Here is a 21,523-nt window from a genome sequence, read left to right as displayed (position 1 = left end):
TGAGAAGGGGGTTGGATTAGATGACCTCCTGAGGTCTCTTCCAACCCTAATCTTCTATGATTCTATGATCTGTAAAATGTTCTTTTTAGAACCCTCCATATCAAACCATCTTCGCAGTGGATTTTTCCCTGTCTCGATGACAACTGGAGGCAGCACAGATCTTTGCTGTGAGTCTGGATTTAGGATCACCTCCCAGCAAGAAAAATCCAAAAAGATAATTTCCAAAGCTGTAAACTACATAAAAGTGAAAAAGTGCTATTTAGTTCAAACCATTTGCTGCTGAGCTCTGATATGACATTTCATTTACAGTGTTATTGTAGTCGTGTTGGTCTGAGGATAATAGAGAGATAAGGTGGGTGAGGTAATATCTTTTATTGAACCAAATTCTCTTTGTGAAAGAGACAAGCTTTTGAACTTACATAGAGCTCTTTGACATTCTGTTCCACCTTGTATTTAGTAGTGACACTCTGAGTACTTTTTCCAGACCTGAAAAACAGCTCTATGTAAGCTCGAAAGCTTGTCTCTTTCACTAATAGAAGTTGGTCCAATAAAATATAATACCACACCCACTTTGTCTCTCTAATGAAATAGTATGACATTTTGGATAAATAATTTGAAATGGAAGAGTGTGTTAACAAGCTAATAGCTAGAAAAACTCTGGACATAAGCAGTCCTCCAAGGAGGAGTTAGATGGACATGGAATTTTCTAGAATATTTGCAGGTGAGATAGAATTTTCCTTTCTCCATACCCTTCATGATAGGCGATCTTCATAGTGAGTGTAGAAAACTGTAAATCATTTTAAAAGAGGGAAAGGGTTCAATTTAATGACTTAAAAGTGAACAAGGACCTCATGGTTACTGGAACGCTATGTTGAATGATACCCATCTACCAAAAACTCCATCTGCATAGGAGAGGATGTTGACTCTATACTGTTTTAAGAACATGTGGATGGAAAACCATGCAGTGATTCTAAGACATGTATGTAATAACAACAACATGCTTACACAGTGGAAGTCTGTAGTGCCAAATGTCCATGACCACGCTGTACCGCTTTATTCCAGGCATCTAAGAGCATCACTAGATTATTACTGATCTGGTGCTGCCAGGTTAATTGTGGGAGATGGCATGACCACCACCAGTCTGTTGACCAGGCAGTCTGTTGACCCCTCCTGATTTCAAGTCTGATTTCAGTGCTCAATGTATGTGGAGTCTGCAGCTGATGCAGGCAATATGAGCAAAAGGGGTCATCCAGCAGTGACCAATGATGACTTCAATCCTCTCGAGGTGAGTTCTCAACAATCCATCCCCGTTACTAATACCAGTAGTCACTGTTGATAATGCATATGAAATGACTCCAGCCTCCTGATGTCTTGTTTAAGCAATGTCCAAATTTCAGATCCCATATAAAAGGATCAGAAGTATGCAGGTTTGAAAAATCCATACTTTTGTACATAGTTTCACCTCCTGTCAGTTCCAGACCATAATCAGGTCTTTCATAGCTGAGGCTGCTAAATCAATTCTCCTTAGGATGTCTGGCTAGCTGCACCTGTTTGATGACAGTTTACTGCCTAGAGAGATAAAGTCATCCACTACTTTTATGGTTTGTCTGGAAATAAAGATGTCTTGTATCACAACTTTTGAGCTGACATTCTGCATTTTTTGTTTCTATCCAAGAAACCATTAGCTCAACGGCAGCTGCCTCATTTTGGATGATGCCTTGTAGGGCCTTCTATAAGGAACCTTTATTGACAGCTGCCTGTAGGTCTACTTATGCTGCTGTGAAAGGCCAGTTAAATTCAAGATGGATCTCAGATAAAAGACGGAGAGCAAGTATATCCATTGTACATCACCCAGCAGTGAAACACAATTTTTCTGGGGAATGAAGTTTCACAAGGAGAGTCTGGAGCTGGGTGAATAGGACATGTGTGAAGATTCATTCAGGCACAGAGAGCAGCGTTATTGGCCTATAACTACTACACTCCATGCATAGGCCTTTCCCTTTATAGAGTGGGATAAAGATCCCTCTTCTTCCATCTGCTGGTACCTTTCCCAGTAGTCCTAGCCCTAAAAAAAGTTGGTGTAATGCTACACTTATGGGCTCTACAACGTGCCTGAGAAATTCAGGTGTTATAGGTCTGGCAGCATTCACAGTTTCTTTATGACAGAGAGAACCTCTTCCAATGTAGGTGCATCTACACAGTTTTTTGGGGTTAGGGATTATATCTACTGCTAAACGATCCAGATCTGGACATGAAGTCTCTTCAGGATGGTAAAGTGCAGACTCATAATATTCTTTCTGTCCCTGCATTTCTTCTTGGGTTAAGAATGTTATACTATAGAATCATAGGGTTAGAAAGGACTTCAAGGGTCATCTAGTCTAACCCTCTGCAAAGATGCAGGATATGTTGTGTCTAAACCATCCAAGACAGATGGCTACCATCAACCTTGTTTACCAGCACAGACCTGCGCGAAGCCCAGTTTTGGATCAAAATGGCTGAATAGCTCTGAACGCAGATTGTAATTTATTAGCTTTTATTCCCTCTTCTACCATGTTCTCAAAATAAGCTTCACAATCCGCTTTTGCTTTCACTTGTAAACTATCTTGTAAATGTTTACATTCAGTGTCATCATGGCTCTGTCTGGCCTCAGATTTCTTTTGCAAAATTTGAAGTGTCTCTTTGGATAGCCGAGTATTGCTTGTAGCGTTTTGATTGTGGGATGGCATTTACAGCTTCTTGGATAACTGTGCTTATGGCAGTCCAGGCTAATACTATGTCATCCAGGAGAGTGCCAAGTGCATAGAATTTATCTTTCACTGTGACAGAGTACTTGTTAGCAAGCGCTGAGTTTTCACAGATGCATTGTGCCTTATGTATCATAACAGGCATGCTCTTATGTTGAAATCAGGGAGTAATTGCCATTTTAGCAACAAGGAGATGATGGTCAGTATTTACCAGGGCTTTTGAACCTCTGTAGACCCACTATTATGCTTATTATATTATGATTCCAGACCAAGATATGGTCCAACTCCTTCCTCATCCAGCCATTGTTAGACAGCCAGGATCCCAAGTGCCTGAACCAACTGCTGGTGATGATAATATTGTGAGAAGAGCAAAAGGAGAGTAATCTTCTAGAGTTATCATTTATAGTTCCAGAGCAAAATGGCCCAAGAATAATTTTGAAGACATTTCTGGGGCAACTTGGTGAAAAGTTCATATCTCTGAGTATAAGAAGTTTGTCATGTGAAGGAATGGATTGCGTCACTGCTGCTAGTTACTGATAGAACTCATCTTTATTAACATCTGTAATTTCCTCAGTGGGAGTGTAAGCTACAATGATGGACAGCTGCCCATGGTGATGCCTCAACCTGGCATATAGCAGTCAATCAGAAATAGGGTGCTACATTGTGTAATATCTCTCTCTGAAAAATCACTGCTTCTTTCAGAATGAATGGTAATGGGAGAAGTTGTACCTCAGGGTTTGAATATCCCTGCTGTATTGTGCTTTAATTCCCTTCATGGCAGGGGTGGCAGAGCCTTCCCAAAAGTGGCGGGGCCAGGGCCTCCTGCCCCTCCGAGGCCCTGCCCCTGCTCCAGCTCTTTCCCTGAGGCCCTGCCGCTTCCCCAATGCCCCTCCTCTTCCCCAGAAGGCCCCACCCCCGGCCAAGCCGGAAGCCAGAGCCGGGCCAGGGAGTCTTGCCCCGCCCCTCTTGGGGACGGGGTCAGCCGAAAGCAGTCCCCTGCCCATGTCCCTGCCCCCTGGATCCCTTGCCCAGAGCAGGCAGAAGGACCCAGGCTCCCATGCAGCTCTTACCCTGGCCTGACTCCAGCCAAGGGATGGGGTCTGGAGCCGCAGCCCAGCCATAGTAAGAGCAGCACAGGCAGCTGTGGGGAGCCAGTGCGGATATTCCACCTGCCCTGGGTGGAGGCTGCTCTCAGCCTCCTTGCACTGCTAGCAGATGGATGGTCCACCCCAGCTCCCCACAACTGCCTGCGTGGTTCTTACTATGGCCAGGCTGCAGCTCAAAGGCCCCACCCCTCGGCTGGAGCCGGGTTGGGGTAAGAGCCATGAGGGCAAGTGTGAGGAGCTGATGCGGACCACAACTGCCCAGGCTCCCCAGCTGGGCTCCACCAGCTGCTGGCCTGGCAGGGGGGCAGGAGCTTGGGGGGGAAGAAGACAGGAAAGGGGTGGGGTCTTGTGGGGAAAAGTGGGAGGGCCATAGCCCCTGGCCCTCTCTGTTCCGGTGCCCCTGCTTGATGACACTGTTCACAGCCAACTTATATCCTTCTACTTCCTTAGGTTTCACAACCAGAATGACAATATCACTTCCTATTACATGAGGAAGATTATAATGACCTAAGGAATGAAGACCTGGTCACTTCAAAGATCTACCAGATTAGTCAGATTTCTTCATTTTGTAAAATAGCATTTTAAAAACTGTTATATAAAAGAATTTGATTTCCACTGTATGTTTTAACCAAGTAAAATATTAGGATTGTTCCATGGCCAAATACAATGCATACATATTTTCCTAGAGCAATATTTGAATGGCATAGTAAAAAGTAATCTGACTTACAACTCTCCTACAGTGGTTGACGCTAAATAGTGTGATATCAGCTCACCACGATACTTCATGTAGGAATAGGAAAGTAGTCATTGTGATAAGATCAGTATCACACTAAGATACAGGGGCTTGTCTACACAGTAAGTTAGTGTTCACCAGCTGGGGTGTATAGTCTAGCATGCACCAGCATGTCTCTCACTAACTGGCTGCATAGACCTGCTGGTGCATACTAGAAGTTCCCTTCTGTGCACTCGTGTAGAACTGTATAAAACAGGACGACATCAGTGTGCACTAGGCAACTTTTGGTGTGCACCAGTAGTGTCAACACAGCCAATTAGTGAGGTACATGTTGATGCGCACTAGAATTTACATCCTACCTGGTGCACACCAATGCACAGAGTAGACAAGCTCATGAAAGCATCTTCAAAATCTTTTAAATGGCTTTTTTAATTAAATATTAGCATGGAATTCTCTAGGCATTCCCTATGCTAAAGCAGAGGTAGTACTGCAATAACATTATCCAGTTTTCAAAGGTGACCACTGTAAATATATACACTTTTTAGGGTTAACCACTATATATGAACCACTATGTGAATGTGTTTTACTACTCCATATGGGAGAACACTGAGTCCTCCTGATCCTACTTTGGATTTATCCTGAGAAAACTAGCAGAATAATATCTAGATATAATAATATCCTTCTAAATTTTATAAATAGTTTTCATAATTTGATTCCAATCACTAAGCTCATTTTAGTATATAAAAGCATTAAATGTTTTGAGTCAAAACTTAACTTTGCTTAAATGCTTTACAGTAGCCCATATTGATGTAAAATGCTAATTCTTCAGAAAATCCTGGCACCATTTCATTGAAACTTGAATCTAAATAGAACCTGTAAGTATTTGCAAGTTGCCTTTTGCATACCTCTTCAGCTTTTTGAGCTTCTATGTATTTGTCCAAGTAGATTCCCTGTAGTACAGAGCCCACAATAGTCAATCCTTTACCAGCCTTCAACTGAGAGGTGAAAGAAAGCAATCTAGGGTGTTTAACCATCTGTTCCGAGTCCAAATTCAACAAAACCAAGACTTGAGGTCTGCAGTATTTAAAAAAAAAGTGTCAGAAAGTCAATTGGAAAATTAAAATTATAACAGAATCATTAATAACCAGATGATCTAGTGTTCAACTGCAAACAAGATAAACTATCAAGCAAAGAAGCCCAGACAAATTTTGGTCATCATACTTTGTCAGAGTATAGATATTCTACATTATCAATTGAGATATATAGCACTCTCTGCTGACCTTCTGTTGTAGCTTTACTCTGAAAAATGGCAGATTGTTAATTATTCAGCAATCTTCTTGTTTCAGAGTGAAATCTGCTTACTTAATTGACAAAATTATTTTTCTGATGTTTGTCAGTGCTACAAACCCAAAATAGCTATGAGAGAGTATAGGTTCTACTTCCTTCTTCAATATCAGCATAATTGTTAATTAAATTCTAATGGCAGAATCAAATTCTACCTTCAATTACACCAGTACAACATCAGAACATATCACGAAGTTCCCAGGAATATTGCACTCAGAAGGTTAATATTCTAACATTAAAAACTGTCCAATTAATGTGAAATAATCAGGGCTTTTATCCCACTTGTCATTTCCAAAGTCTAATTATCAAGAAGCGCCATATAATAAAAATAATAAAACATGGATTTTAGAAATAGCCATTAACATTAAGAAAAATAAAACCTCATGTTAAATAAGTGTAGAGGAGCCACTTATAATCAACTTGGATTTAGTTGAAACTTTATTAAGTAAAATAAATTAATAAATTACTATAAATAACTGTGTGACAGAATACAGGAGGCTAACAAGTACCCAGCCCTGTGATCACTTAAGCACCAATTAGTTCCCCTGGAGAAGACTGATTGGGGAATCTGCAGCTAATAGGGGGGGCTGATGAACCACTTAGCTGTCAGATGAGGCTATAAAAGAAGACACAGGAAGGAAGTGAGAGAGAAAGAATTCGATTAGTTGAGCACAGTATGCTCCGAGATCCCAAGGGAGAGATATCGCTGTTCCTCTCTGGCCCTGAGGGACAGGCAAGAAACTACTTTACGTGTTTGGTTGCACAAGATTATATTGGGGTTGGTGGCAGGAATATAAATAAAATAATGTGAAGGTGCCACTCACTGGAGAGTCATACATTTCTAGGCATAAGAGGGCGGGAACGGAGCATGGCCTGTTACACACTGCAATGTGCAAACTCCAATTCTAGTTTCAGTAAACTTTGGCTATTAATTTAGTTGTTTTATAGACATAATATCTCTCTATGAATCCTACTCTAGTTTTAAGATTACTGAAATCTATACAGTGTTTCATCATCAGCAATATTCTGACTTCTAAAATTATTTATATTTAAAGTAGGGGGACTTCATGGATTCTTACCTCCAGTTTTTCGTGTGAGGAGGACCATGTTCAACCCGAAGTAAAGCGTAGCGAGCTGCATTCAAAGATAACCCCCTGATTCCATCACCCCACTCTTTTTCAGCTCTTCGAGGTTTGGAAAAAGGGATTGCATTAACAGAATACATTTTCTAATTCAATATAAAACAGTATCTTTATAATGAAATTACTTGTTTAGCTGACAGAACACATCCTAAAAAGACATCCTACAATGTAACACACTTCAGTAAATCACAATTCGCCTCATAAAATTGGTCCCGTTACTCCCATAACCTAAGGATTTAACAAACTGAATCCAATAATAATATTTTAGATGGGAAAATTAAATAAAAATGTTAGTTGTTTGAGCACTGGCAAAAGACTAAAAAAAAAAAAAAATCATTCCTCTCACTACAGAACAGGAAATGGAGCCTTTGCTGCCCCATGTAAATAATGAAGAGGATAGGTCACTGATAATACAGCCTGCGGCAGCAAGCCTCCCACTCTGGATTGACAGAGTCGTGCTTGCACTACCACACTAAAAATAGTTGTGTAAATGCTGCAGCTTGGGCTAGAGGTCAGGCTCTAAAACCTAGAGAAGGGGGAAGGGCTTCAGATCCCAAGCTTCAGCCCAAGATGCAACTTCAAAACATTGCCTGCAGAGATATTTTTAGTTGGTAGCATGAGCCCCATGAGCCTGAGGCTAGGTCTACATTACAGGCGGTGGGGGGCTCTCAACCTAAGATTTTAGGTCGACTTACCTGGCTGTGAGGACGGCGGCGAGTCGACTGCTGCCGCTCCCCCGTCGACTCCGCTTCCGCCTCTTGCTGTGGTGGAGTTCCGGAGTCGACGGCAGAGCGATTGGGGATCGATTTTATCTACACTAGACGCGATAAATCGATCCCTGGATCAGCGGGTAGTGAAGACGTGCCCTTGGTCTGCTGACCCAGGCTGGGAGACTCGATTCCATGCACTATGTTGACATACCTGATACAGAGCAATCTGGAGCACTTCATAGGCTGGGCCCAAGTAAACAATATGGTTTTTAATATGGCTAAATATAATACATCTAGGAACAAAGAATGTAGGCCATAGTTACATAATGGGGGAGCCTATTCTGGGAAGCAGTGAATCAGAAAAAAAATTGCATGAACTCCCTGTGGCCAAAAGGGCTAATGCAAACCTTGGATGCATAAACAGGGGAATCTCAAGTAGAGATAGAGAGGTTATTTTACCTCTATATTTGGCATTGGTGCAATCACTGCTGGAATACTCCATCTAGTTCTGGGGTCCGAAATTCAAGGATGTTGATAAATTTAAGAGGGTTCAGAGAAGAGCTATGAGGATGATTAAAGGATTAGAAAACATGCCTTATAGGGATAGACTCAAGAACCTTAATCTATTTAGCTTAACAAAGAGAAGGTTAATGTGTGACTTGATTACAGTCCATAACAGAGGTCGGCAACCTTTCAGAAGTGGTGTGCCGAGTCTTCATTTATTCACTCTAATTTAAGGTTTTGTGTGCCAGTAATACATTTTAATGTTTTTAGAAGGTCTCTTTCTATAAGTCTATAATAGATAACTAAACGATTGTTGTATGTAAAGTAAATAAAATTTTTTAAATGTTTAAGAAGCTTCATTTAAAATTAAATTAAAATGCAGAGCCCCCCGGACCGGTGGCCAGGACCCAGGCAGTGTGAGTGCCACTGAAAATCAGCTCGCGTACCGCCTTTGGCACGTGTGCCATAGGTTGCCTATCCCTGGTCTATAAATACCTACATGGGGAACAAATATTTAATAATGGTCTGCAATCTAGCAGAGAAATATACAACGTGATCCACTGGTTGGAAGTTGAAGCTAGACAAATGTAGACTGGAAATAAGGCACACATTTTTAATGGTGAGAGTAAGTAAATAATGGAACAATTTATCAAAGGTTGCAGTGGATACTCCATCACTTACAATTTTTAAATCAAGATTGAATGTTTTTCTAAAAGATATGCTGTACAAAGAATTTTGGGGAACTTCTATGGCTTGTGTGATACAGGAGGTCAGACGATGATCATATTGGTTCCTTGTGGCTTTAGAATCCATGGATCTATGAATGTGAGACTTGATTGGTTAAAGAACTCAATATACAATCTGATGAGATACCTTTTTTGCAAGGATTTTCCTTAGCAAAAGAAATGAATAGGAACCAAAAAACTCTCTTAATCAAAACTGTTATTGATGTTTCTGGTAACCTCTGAATAACCTCATTACCCAGTGTCTATAACCTGTGGGAAGCTTTGAGCTCCACTGATTATTGAAATGTTATGATCACTTTATGGTCATTCATCCTCCTCCATTCTCATTCATTCTATACCTCTTCGATCTACTGTTATATCAGAACTGTGAGAACCAGAAATAGGGTGACCAGACGTCCCGATATTATTGGGATCTCCCGATATTAGGGGCTTTGTCTTAGATTTGCAACTGTACCCCCCACCCTCCGAAAAAAAGTGTCCAGATTTTTCATACACTTGCTACACTTCTACCTCAATATAACGCTGTCCTCGGGAGCCAAAAAAGCTTACCGCGTTATAGGTGAAACCGAACTTGTTTTTTTATATCGAACTTGCTTTGATCCACCGGAGTGCGCAGCCCCACCTCCCAGAGCACTGCTTTACTGCGTTATATCCGAATTTGTATTATATCGGGTCACGTTCTATCGAGGTAGAGGTGTATCTGGTCACCCTAGTCAGAAATTACTTTGGCCCCAATTGTGAGGAATTCATTGCAGAATTTGAGCTATATTGTGGATTTTTCTGCTGTAGGGAATTTGTTTCAGTATATAAAACTGTTCCTTGTTCTTTTCTTATTTTGGCATCAGTAAGCTCCAGATATTTTTATTCTTCTCAGAGTACTATAACTGCTTTTTAAGAGGGTTAAAGATAAATAATATGATAGACATAGTGCATGGGTGGTCTACTATAGAACTGGCCAAACCATGGGATTTCCAGTTTGCAGGAAATTTCTCATTTTTTGAAATTTGGTTTTGTTCCAAATCAGAACAAAATCGTGCTTATTTTATTTAAACTTTTCCAAGAACCAGAAATACCCCCCAAAATTTCATTTTATAAACACCAACATAAGGTGTTTATGAAACAAAATTTGCGCCCCAACCCTGACAGCTGCTAATTGAAATTAACGTTCTTGTTGGCTTCATCACTGCTATTAGCATTTGGAAGCTGCTGTGGCTCCCAGAGTCTGTGGCTCTGGAGCAATCCTATCATGCAGATTTCCCTTGTCTGGGGACCCAGGACTTCCTGACACTTCGGTCAGCTAGTGGGAATCTAGAAGCCCTGGAAAGGTGTCTCTGGCCCAAGGCAGTCCATATGGCAGCACTGCCCTGGAGCTGCAGACCCTGGGAACTCATTCCAAAACCTCCAGGCTTCCAGGATCCCTGTTGCAGAGCCAGGGCACCCAGGACTTTCAGGCTCATGGCATGGAGCCTTAACGTCCTGACATGGCTGTCTGCCCTGGAGCCATACGTCCTGGAAGACCCAGATTCCTTAGCAACCCAGCAAGCTGACAAGCAGGGTTCGATCATAGCTCCACCTTTGATCCACTAAAAATCTGTCAATGGAGATATTCCATGACACATCTGAGGTTTGACAAACAGGCATTTTGTTGGAAAAATTTCCAACCTGAAGAAGAGCTCTGTGGAAGCTTGAAACCTTGTCTCTTTCACCAATAGAAGTTGGTCCAATCAAAGATATTATCTCATCCACCTTATCTCTCCAACCAGCTCTAGTCTGTTAAACATGTCTAAGGGTTCGCCTACACTGCATGGACTAGCCTCCTTAGGGATAGCTAGGTTGACTCCAACTCACACAGGAAACAATAACAGTGAAGTCAGTGCAGCATGGGCTTCAGTCTGAGTACAGCCAAGTACAGACACTGGATGCATGCTCAGCTTGCTATCCTATTCTGAAGCCTGCATTGTCCTAAATTCACTGCTATTGTTACCTGCATTGGCTGGATTGCCCTGTAGGCATCTCAGTAATTCTCTTTTCAATGTGGCAACTCCAATGACAAAGCTATTTCATCAGTTCCACCAGTTTTCTCTTTCTTAACTAGTATATTTGTATTCCTACTTTGAAGTGTTAGTTTCAGTGCATTCATTTTGCCAAATATGTCCACCAGGTATGTTAATGTAGTCAAGGACACATTACACATGGGATCCGCAAGATCAGTTTTTCCAAGGAGGAGATTTTTCTGATTCTGTCACGCAATTTAAATACACATTTTAACACTTTCCCAGGTGACAACCATCTGACTTCACTGTGAAACAGAAGCTGAGCCCACTGCTTTGCATAGCATACTAAAGCAGCATATGTTTACTGCCAGGGATTTTATAAAATTACTTTCTTGTGCTGCAGCCCCACTGTTCTTTCCAGTTGCTGCTCCATTGTTGCACAGCCTCACACACATAGCCTACTTAAAATCTTCATCGACCATGAATTTATCAAGGATCTTGAATATTTCCTCAGAGAAAAATTACAGCTCTCATTTACAAATTCCAGGGAGTTGATTACTAAGTGTCTATGTAGTTTCCATGGCCTCAGACTTTCATTTACTAACACTGAAAAACAAATGACAGTGTGGCTGTGGACTTTTTGCAGTAATCCCGAGCCATGAAAATCCAAACATAAAAACATAATGTAACTGTCATTGATTGTCTCCTTCTCTACCTTTTCTGCTTAGCACTCAGTAAAGCGTATTCCATTTTAAAGATGACACCTCTGTCTCATCCCTTTTCTGCTAGCACTGGTGCGGCTACTGCCCACACTGCCTCTGTGCCCTCTGCTACAGCAAGAGGCTACCTGCAGGAGCAGAAGGCATAGAAAGGCTCTGAGCCCTGGCAGCAGTCACAGCATAAGACAGATCCACAGATAAGACACAGGTGATTTAAGCCTAGTTTAACAGTCTCCTAATTAGAAAAAACAAAAACAGGCAAATTGATTATTTCCCCCCCAAAACACTCAGTTTCCCCTATGAAACTTTCATGGCACCCCACGGGTGCCCTGGCTACCAGTTTGGGAAGGACCAGGCTAGTCTTTGAAGTGTAGATGTACCCTTGGAGAAATAAACAAAGAAAAACAAAGTGACTGACGTTAATTTTCTTTGCTTATTGCGCTGGAACACCTCTAGCAGACCAATTAGGTACACATTTTACAGGCCACATGTTAAAGGATCAATACTTTTTACCTCAACACTCATCCCCAAAGAAAAGTCCTCCCAGAATCTAACCTAAAATAAAGTTTATATGTATCACCTATGATGGTGAAATTTTTACAAAATATAAATTAATCTTTTGTTGATCTGGATAAGAGTTTCTGTTGTGGAAAAATTTAAGAAGCAGATAACAAAAGATAGTAATATGATATTATTAATCATAGTAATATCACACCTTTACAGGCTCAGGTGTTTGCTATTATTTGCAACAATTGTTACACTGTACAGACATGTAGACAATCTACTAAAGAACTCAAACCTTTGTTTTGCAATCTTCCTGATATTTCTTTCAGGAGACATGAATTTTACAGGTCTTAGAATATTTAGGAATATATGATAATATACTCCTACTTGAGGATTATTTTTATACTGGCTCATAGAAGGAAAATTTATCTAAGTTTATGTGAATTCTTTTACTTTGAGTAACAAGGTCCATAGTTTGATTACAATAGGTACTTTAGCAAGCTTGCAGCTTGGAGGCAGAATCAGAGGTCTGTCACTAGCACCAGGCGTCAGCCCTGCCCCCACCCCCAAAGTTCATACCACAGTTGAGACAATTTCCACTACTAGGATAATATTTTTGAAAATCAGAGATTATGTTCACTAGACTTTGCAAAAAAAAAAAAAAAAACTACAACTGTTTCTTTTACTGTAGAACTTAGGGACAGTTTCCTCTAAACAAAAGAAGGGTGAATCATTAGATATCAGTCTCCATTTCTACTCAACAGCAGATGATCCTTTATTTGAAGGCTAGGCTGGACCTGTGGATCTTATTATTCAAAGAAAGGACATTTTCTGGTAAGTTTCAATAAATACTCCTATTCCTCATCATGCTAGTATCCACAGATCCGTTGCCATGCCATTTCCGAGACATGTGCCTTCAGGGTGGAAGCAGGACTAATATTTAGCTACAATCATCCAAAACCAAAGTGAAATATATAACTTCATTGTGCCTTACTAGGACACTATGTCATACAGAAGATTTCTGCTGAAAAATGGCACTGGTTGAAGATTAGATGCCCAACATCTGGAATCTGGTGAATTTAAGCACTGATGGCTATGTCAGTGCCTACCAAATCTTGTTACAGGAGACCTGTCTTCCCTACCCAGGAGATTGTCAGTGTTCTGAAAGACCAGGGTCTGTTGCTTGGCAGAAGGAAGACTATTTCTCAGAGACAAATCATTGACCTTACTTTGATAATGAATGCTGTTTTTAATTGTGAGGACTACTTGTCTGCATTAAAGGTATAATAGTGGGTGTGATCAGAGAAAGCTCCCAACTTCAAAATTTTACCTGTTTAGAAACAGGAGCTATTAGGCAGAATACTTTAATGTATGGGAAGTTCGAGGAAGGGGTCCAACTGCAGTAATGTTTCTACCTTGTGAGGGTGGAATCAATGCTGTCACCCTAAGAAAACATACAATGTCAGGATTTGTAGAAAACTGTTTGCAGAACATGCTGAGGTAATACAGAGAATCAGAGAATCATAGAATATCAGGATTGGAAGGGACCTCAGGAGGTCATCTAGTCCAACCCCTTGCTCAAAGCAGGACCAATCCCCAACTAAATCATCCCAGCCAGGGCTTTGTCAAGCCTGACCTTAAAAACCTATAAGGAAGGAAATTCTACCACCTCCCATTCCAGTGCTTCACCACCCTCCTAGTGAAAACGTTTTTCCTAATATCCAACCTAAACCTCCCCCACTGCAACTTGAGACCATTACTCCTTGTTCTGTCACCAGGTACCACTGAGAACAGTCTAGATCCATCCTCTTTGAAACCTCCTTTCAGGTAGTTGAAAGCAGCTATCAAATCCCCCCTCATTCTTCTCTTCTGCAGACTAAACAAGACCAGTTCCCTCAGCCTCTCCTCATAAGTCATGTGCTCCAGACCCCTAATCATTTTTGTTACCCTCCGATGGACTCCTTCCAATCTTTCCACATCCTTCTTGTAGTGTGGGGCCCAAAACTGGACACAGTACTCCAGATGAGGCCTCACCAATGTCAAATAGAGGGGAATGAACACGTCCCTCAAACTGCTTGCAATGCCCCTACTTATACAGCCCCAAATGCCGTTAGCCTTCTTGGCAACAAGGGCACACTGTTGACTCATATCCAGCTTCTTGTCCACTGTGACCCCTAGGTCATTTTCTGCAGAACTGCTACCTAGCCATTTGGTCCCTAGTGTGTAGCAGTGCATGGGATTCTTCCGTCCCAAGTGCAGGACTCTGCACTTGTCCTTGTTGAACCTCATCAGGTTTTTTTTGGCCCAATCCTCTAATTTGTCTAGGTCCCTCTGTATCCGATCCCTACCCTCTAGTGTATCTACCACTCTTCCCAGTTTAGTGTCATCTGCAATCTTGCTGAGGGAGCAGTCCATGCCATCCTCCAGATCATTAATGAAGATATTGAACAAAAACGGCCCCAGGACCAACCCTTGGGGCACTCCACTTGATACCGGCTACCAACTAGACATGGAGCCATTGAGCACTACCCATTGAGCCCAATGATCTAGCCAGCTTTCTATCCACCTTACAGTCCATTCATCCAGCCCATACTTCTTTAACTTGCTGGCAAGAATACTGTGGGAGACCATATCAAAAGCTTTGCTAAAGTAAAAGAATAACACGTCCACTGCTTTCCCCTCATCCACAGAGCCAGTTATCTCCTCATAGAAGGCAACTAGGTTAGTCAGGCATGAGTTGACCTTGGTGAATCCATGCTGACTGTTCCTGATCACTTTCTTCTCCTCTAAGTGCTTCAGAATTGATTCCTTGAAGACCTGCTCCATGATTTTTCCAGGGACTGAGGTGAGGCTGACTGGCCTGTAGTTCCCCAGATCCTCCTCCTTCCCTTTTTTAAAGATGGGCACTACATTAGCCTTTTTCCAGTCATCCGGACCCTCCCCTGATCACCATGAGTTTTCGAAGGTAATGGCCAATGGCTCTGCAGTCACATCCGCCAACTCCTTTATCACCCTCGGATGCAGTGCATCTGGCCCTGTGGACTTTTGCTTGTCCAGCTTTTCTAAATAGTCCCGAACCACTTGTTTCTCCAAAGAGGGCTGGTCACCTCCTCCCCATGCTGTGCTGCCCAGTGCAGTAGTCTGGAAGCTGACCTTGTTCGTGAAGACAGAGGCAAAAAAACGCATTGAGTACATGAGCTTTTTCCACATCCTCTGTCACTACGTTGCCTCCCTCATTCAGTAAGGGGCTCACACTTTCATTGATTTTCTTCTTGTTGCTAACATACCTGAAGAAACCCTTCTTGTTACTCTTAACATCTCTTGGTAGCTGCAACTCCAAGTGTGATTTGGCCTTCCTAATTTCACTCCTGCATGCCTGAGCAATATTTTTATACTCCTCCCTGGTCATTTGTCCAATCTTCCACTTCCTGTAAGTTTCTTTTTTATGTTTAAGATCAGCAAGGATTTCACTGTTAAGCCAAGCTGGTTGCCTGCCATATTTACTATTCTTTCTACACATCGGGATGGTTTGTTCCTGCAACCTAAATAAGGATTCTTTAAAATACAGCCAGCTCTCCTGGACTCCTTTAACCCTCATGTTATTCTCCCAGGGGATCCTGCCCATCAGTTCCCTGAGGGAGTCAAAGTCTGCTTTTTTGAGACTATACTTGGACACTCATACACATACATTAAGATCCTCTTAGAGTAACTTGAGATTGTTTCATATGCTTTAATGTAGTAGTTTGAATCAGCTAGTAGAATAAGTTCGGACTGTTGACTTCTTTCCAAAGTCCTTGCATATGTTAATCACCTCATCCAAATATTTGTTTTTGGAACTTGCTTAGTCCTATTAACAGTAGGCCTCTATGAGGCAGAAGCATTGGGAGGTCCAGTGAAAGATTAATTAGTCCTTAGAGTCATAGTCTTTTTTGTCAGAAAGGCATAAACTTTATCACTGCTGCTCTCACCTTCCTAGCTTTTATATGGTCCTAGAGAGCAGTGGACTTGGTGGGAGGGCATACACTAGAGATCCTGGCCACCTTTATGAGAAATAATTTGTTTTCTTGGATTCCACATCCTGATATCTGGAAGGTCAGTCACTAGCCTGCCAAACAGATTAACATGCATCAAAATATTTGTGGGTGCAAGCTCCAGGTTGCTCATTTGAATTTCTGTCTCTCACTACATGTAGAGACGGGAAACTTTGCTCTGTCTGGGACAGGAGAAAGTTATCTCTCTGGGGTACAGCTGATCATGGATATCATGTAGCTTATTTAGAAAAACACAATCTAATATGTTGACTGTCATGACTGAATAAATCTGTTGTCCATGGAGAGGACACTGCTCTGAGACCCTGATGAATCACCAAGTGTCAACTAGTGCATGTTGGGTTTTCTTTTTCTGGCACCCATTCCCTGGATTGAATTGGAACATGAATGAGTCCCATTATACTCAGCTGGCTCTGTTGTAATAATCACTTTCCTCTGCCTGATTCGTTAATGGGATGGTTCTTTTAAAAAATCTGATTTTGCCAGAGGCTGGGAATGGGCGACAGGGAATGGATCACTTGATGATTCCTGCTCTGTTCATTCCCTCTGGGGCATCTGGCATTGACCACTGTTGGAAGACCAAATACTAGGCTAGATGGACCATTGGTCTGACCCAGTATGGCTGGCATGGCAATGGATCTGTGTGATCATCTAGTCTGACCTTCTGTACAGCACAGGCCATAGAATCTTCCGAAAGTAATTCCTCGAGCAAATATTTTTAAAAAAACATACAATCCTGATTTTAAAATTGTCAGTGATAGGGAATCCACCACAACCCTTGGTAAATTGTTCCAATGATTAATTACTTTGACTACTAAACATTTACACCTTATTTCCAGTCTGAATTTGTCTAGCTTCAACTTCCAGCCATTGGATTCTGTTGTACCTTTCTCTGCTAGACTGAAGAGCGCACTAACAACAATTTGTTCCCCATGTAGGTACTTCCAGACTGTAATTAAGTCACCCCTAAACCTTCGCTTTGTTAAGCTAAATAGATTGAGTTCCTTGCATCTATCCCTATAAGACATGTTTTTCTAATCCTTTAATCATTCTCAAAGCTCTTCTCTGAACTCTCTCCAATTCTTCCACATCCTCCTTGAATTGTTGGCACCAGAACCAGACACCGTATTTCAGTAGTGTTTGCACTAGTGCCAAATACAGAAGTAAAATAACCTCTCTACTACTACTTGATAGTATCCTGTTTATGCATTCAAGGATCTAGCCCTTTTGGCCACAGCATCACACCGGGAGCACATGCTTAGCTGATTATCCACTATAACCCCCAAATCTTTTTCAGAGTCACTGCTTCCCAGGATACAGTTCCCCATTCTGTTAGTATGGCCTACCTTCTTTGTTCTTAAATGTATGTATTTACATTTACCATTAAAATGCATATTTTTTGCTTGAGGCCAGTTTACCAAACAATTCAGATCACTCTGAATCAGTGATCTGTCCTCTTCATTGTTTACCAGTTATATGATCTTTGTATCATATGCAAACTTTATCCGTGATGATTTTATGTTATCCTCCAGGTCATTGATATGTGTTAAATAGCATAGGGCCAAGAATCAATCCCTGAGGCATTTCACTAGAAACATACACACTTAATGATTATTTCCTGTTTAAAATTATATTTTGAGAACTATCAGTTAGCCAGTTTTAATTTAATGGGTGTCATGTTAATATTATGGGTAAGGGAGTAGAGGAAGAACAGGGAAAAAAGCGAAGACTGCCCTCACAGCCCAAGGTCTGAGGCCTGGAGAGCTCAGAGCAGCTATTTACAGAGGCAGCAAAAAAACTGTGATGTGCTTGCTGAGCAGATGTAACAGAGAAGGAGGAAGAAGTTCTGGAACCAAAAACTGAACATATCAGCTGCCTCTATGGTCTTGGTGAATCCATCAGTCATGACTTCTAGACTATAGGATTCTCTATGCATAAGAATGCACACTTTTGATTAATTTTGTTCACAGACTGACTGGATATCAGAGTTACTCCATTAATAACCAGATTTTGAGTAGCACAAAATATTTTCCAGGTATCACAAAATCCACATGTGATCATGAATGTTATGTTCATCTCATTATTTCGAAAACTTAGATTAATGCAAGACAATTTACAAGCTTCTTTGTGTTCAATGGTGCCTAGTCACAGGTAAGAATCATTTGTATATTTTTTGTTTGACCAAATGGCATACTTTTTTGAAGATCAGCAAGAAAAAGAATAGAAAAAATAAGGATTTTTCATCTAATGATTTGGAAATTGATTTAATAATTAGCAGATAACAGTATGAAGGAAAATTAAAAAAAATATGTAATGAGCCTTTGTAATTGATGGTTTCTTGGAACTCATGAATGTTTGATTTAGAGAGTCATGTATTTCCTTTTTTGGATTCTCTCTCTTTATACACTTAGAAGACTTTATATTAACACAGTCATGTCTGGGCTCATTAGTGAACGTAAAGAACTCATTTACTCTAGAATAACTAGTTCTTTGTGATGTTGTAGTTAATATGGATTCCACTGTAGGTGTGCATACAACCTAGGCATGCAAGCTTGAAATACTTTACCTGGCAGTGTCCAATGCAGCCATGCGTACACGCTGTATCTGCTTGTGCTCCCATGCAAGGGAACAAAGGGTGGAGTGGCCCTGACCCTCCCTCAGTTCTCTCAACTGAAAGCCTATGCAGCTGAGGACTCCAAGAGTAGTTTGGATGGCAGGTCATGGGCAGGGGCAGTTCTAGCTTTTTTGCCGCCCCAAGCACAGCAGGCAGGCTGCCTTTGGTGGCATGCCTCCAGGAGGTTCCCAGTCCCACGGATTCGGCGGCTTGCCTGCGGGAGGTCCACCGGTCCCGCGGCTTCGGCGTACCCGACACCGAATTGCCGTCGAATCCGCGGGACCGGCGGACCTCCCACAGGCGTGCTGCCGAAGGCTGCCTGACTGCCGCCCTCACAGGGACCGGCAGGCTGCCCCAGGCACACACTTGGAGTGCTGGTGCCTGGAGCTGCCGCTGGTCATGGGATCTGCACAGATTATCGCAGCTTAAAGAACCTACTGTAAGTGTTAGGGTAAGTAAGTGTTCTTTCTTCTTCATATATGGCTATGTCTACAACTAGGCCTGGGAGTGAGATAGCAAACTCAAATAGACACACCCAAGTTAGTTCTGCTAGCTGGAACAGAGCTAGCATGGGTATGTTTATGCAAGCTCCAAGTGTACATGCACCCTTAGTATTAGTGTGGATCCCAGTATAGATGCCTAGCAAACAGTAACCCTCCAGGATGGTGGGAATGAGGACAATCAGCTGCATCAGTTGAACAAAGAAAGGAATACAACTCTTCCAAACTTTGTGTCTGATCTGGCTACCAAGTCCAGTGTATACCACTTGACAAACATAAGCAGGACCTTTGCAAATTTAGGATATTATGTTATGAAAACATGCTGTGGATGCCATCTCAGCTCTGGTGAATTTAGCTGTAAGAGCCAGCAGGAGGGATATAGCAGCATCTGGTAGCAAAAGGAGAGATGTTTTATCCATTCTGAAAGTTTCTGGGATGAGTTTGCTTGACATTTGGATCGGCCAGCTATTGCAGGTAACCGATGTGAAAATTATCTGAAAGATTTGATCCTATCAGTATAGTACTGAAGGGACCTAGACATGTCCAGAGTGTGGAGTTTCTTCTCCCCTTGCATAGAGTGTGGTCTTGGAATGAACATAGGTAAGTTGATGGATTGATTTAAGTGGAACTCTGATATCACCTTTGGGAGGAATTTTGTATGAGGTCTCAGGACCACTTATCTCTGTGAAATAAGATGTATGGAGGATCTGCCACAAGTGCTTGCAGCCTCCTTATTCTTCTGGTCAAAGTGACAGCCACCAAGAATACTGTTTTAAAAGGAAGATGGTGGATGGAGCTTTTTGCAGAGGCTCAAAAGGGAGATCCATAAGTCTTTGGAGGAAAAAATTGAGGTGCCACATTGGAGTACCGTCCCTGACTGGTGGACAAGTAATCCACAAGAAACTTGAGTACCATTAGATGGAAGAATATTGAGAATGACTTTACTGGTGGATGGCACATCAATATTGCTGCCAGACGGATCTTAACTGAACTGAAAAAGACTCCAGAATGTTTTAATATCAGCCTGCAAGCCCCCCCACCTTAAGAACTTCTCACACTTACAGGAATAGGTTTTCTTTCTGAACAGTTTTCTGCTCTGAGCTAGTATCTCCCAAAGGTGCAAGAATCAGTCCTTTTCCATGGCACACAGTTAGGAAATATTTGAGACATCAGTTGCAGTGATTTTGGGTCTGGGGTAGAATACCTGGCCCTAATTCTGGGAGCATTTTGTGACACTGACTTAGGTCACACAGACATATGCAGGAGGTCTACTAGCCACAGCTGCCTTGGCCAATAGGGGGCTATGAGGATGAGCCTCATCTGATCTCATCTTGCTTAGGTGATCACCCTGTGGACAGTGGGACTTGGTGGGAAGGAACAAAGGAGACCTGGTTCTACTATAGAAGGAAAGCATGGAACAGAATTCGGACATTTGGCATTGTCCAGGGTGGCAAGCACGTCTATCACCTCACTGCCTGGTGGTAAAATACAGAGTCGGTGATAGATTTCAGTAGTAACCACCTAAGTTCCCTCTAAGCTGCGTGGCCATGCAGCAGCCTATTAAGTGCCGCGCAGGCGCTCAGGGCTGCAGCAGGGAGAGATGCTTCTCCCTGCCAGCCCCAATCCAGCCCAGCCCGGACCTGCCACGGCTGGGTGGAGAGGCGCCCCTCCCCCAACCATGACCTAGTCCCAGCCCAGCCCTGCTACGGCCAGGGGAGAGGCGCCCCTCCCCCGACCCCAGCCCAGCCCCGGACCTGCCGCAGCAAGGAGAAGCACCTCTCCCCCCCAGCCCAGGTGCTGTTGCATGGAGAGAAAGCTGGGGGGAGTCCTCTCTCCCTGCTGTAGCCCCGGGGAAGCCTTCACCCCAAACCCTTCATCCTCGTCACCATCCCAGAGCCCGCATCCCCAGCTGGAGCCCTCATTCCCCCACCTCCACCCTCTGCCCCAGCCCTGAGCCCCTCGTCCCCGGTCCCACCCCAGAGCCCACACCCCCACACCCCAACCCTCTGTCCCAGCCCTGAGTCCCCTCTCACACTCCGAAACCCTTGTCCCCCCTCCTCCCACCACTCAAATTTTGTTATGTGCACCAATGTGGAGGTGATGTGTGTCACATC

General features: G+C 42.5%; 1 protein-coding gene across 1 annotated transcript in view; it reads right to left on the bottom strand.

Moving 5' to 3' along the window:
- The window catches only part of SLC12A7 (solute carrier family 12 member 7), a 324,374-nt gene that overhangs the window by 62,995 nt on the left and 239,856 nt on the right, over positions 1 to 21,523 (bottom strand). Inside the window, exons 16-17 of the mRNA XM_034761495.1 lie at positions 7,007 to 7,111; positions 5,489 to 5,657 (exon numbers count right to left, since the gene is read on the bottom strand). Coding sequence (XP_034617386.1) covers positions 5,489 to 5,657; positions 7,007 to 7,111 — 274 coding nt within the window. The remainder of the gene's footprint in view (positions 1 to 5,488; positions 5,658 to 7,006; positions 7,112 to 21,523) is intronic.

The sequence above is a fragment of the Trachemys scripta genome, chromosome 2 (genome assembly GCF_013100865.1).
Source record: "Trachemys scripta elegans isolate TJP31775 chromosome 2, CAS_Tse_1.0, whole genome shotgun sequence".
Taxonomy (NCBI): Eukaryota; Metazoa; Chordata; order Testudines; family Emydidae; genus Trachemys; species Trachemys scripta.
Note: the sequence above shows the minus strand (reverse complement) of the source record. Positions and strands in the feature narration are given on the sequence as shown.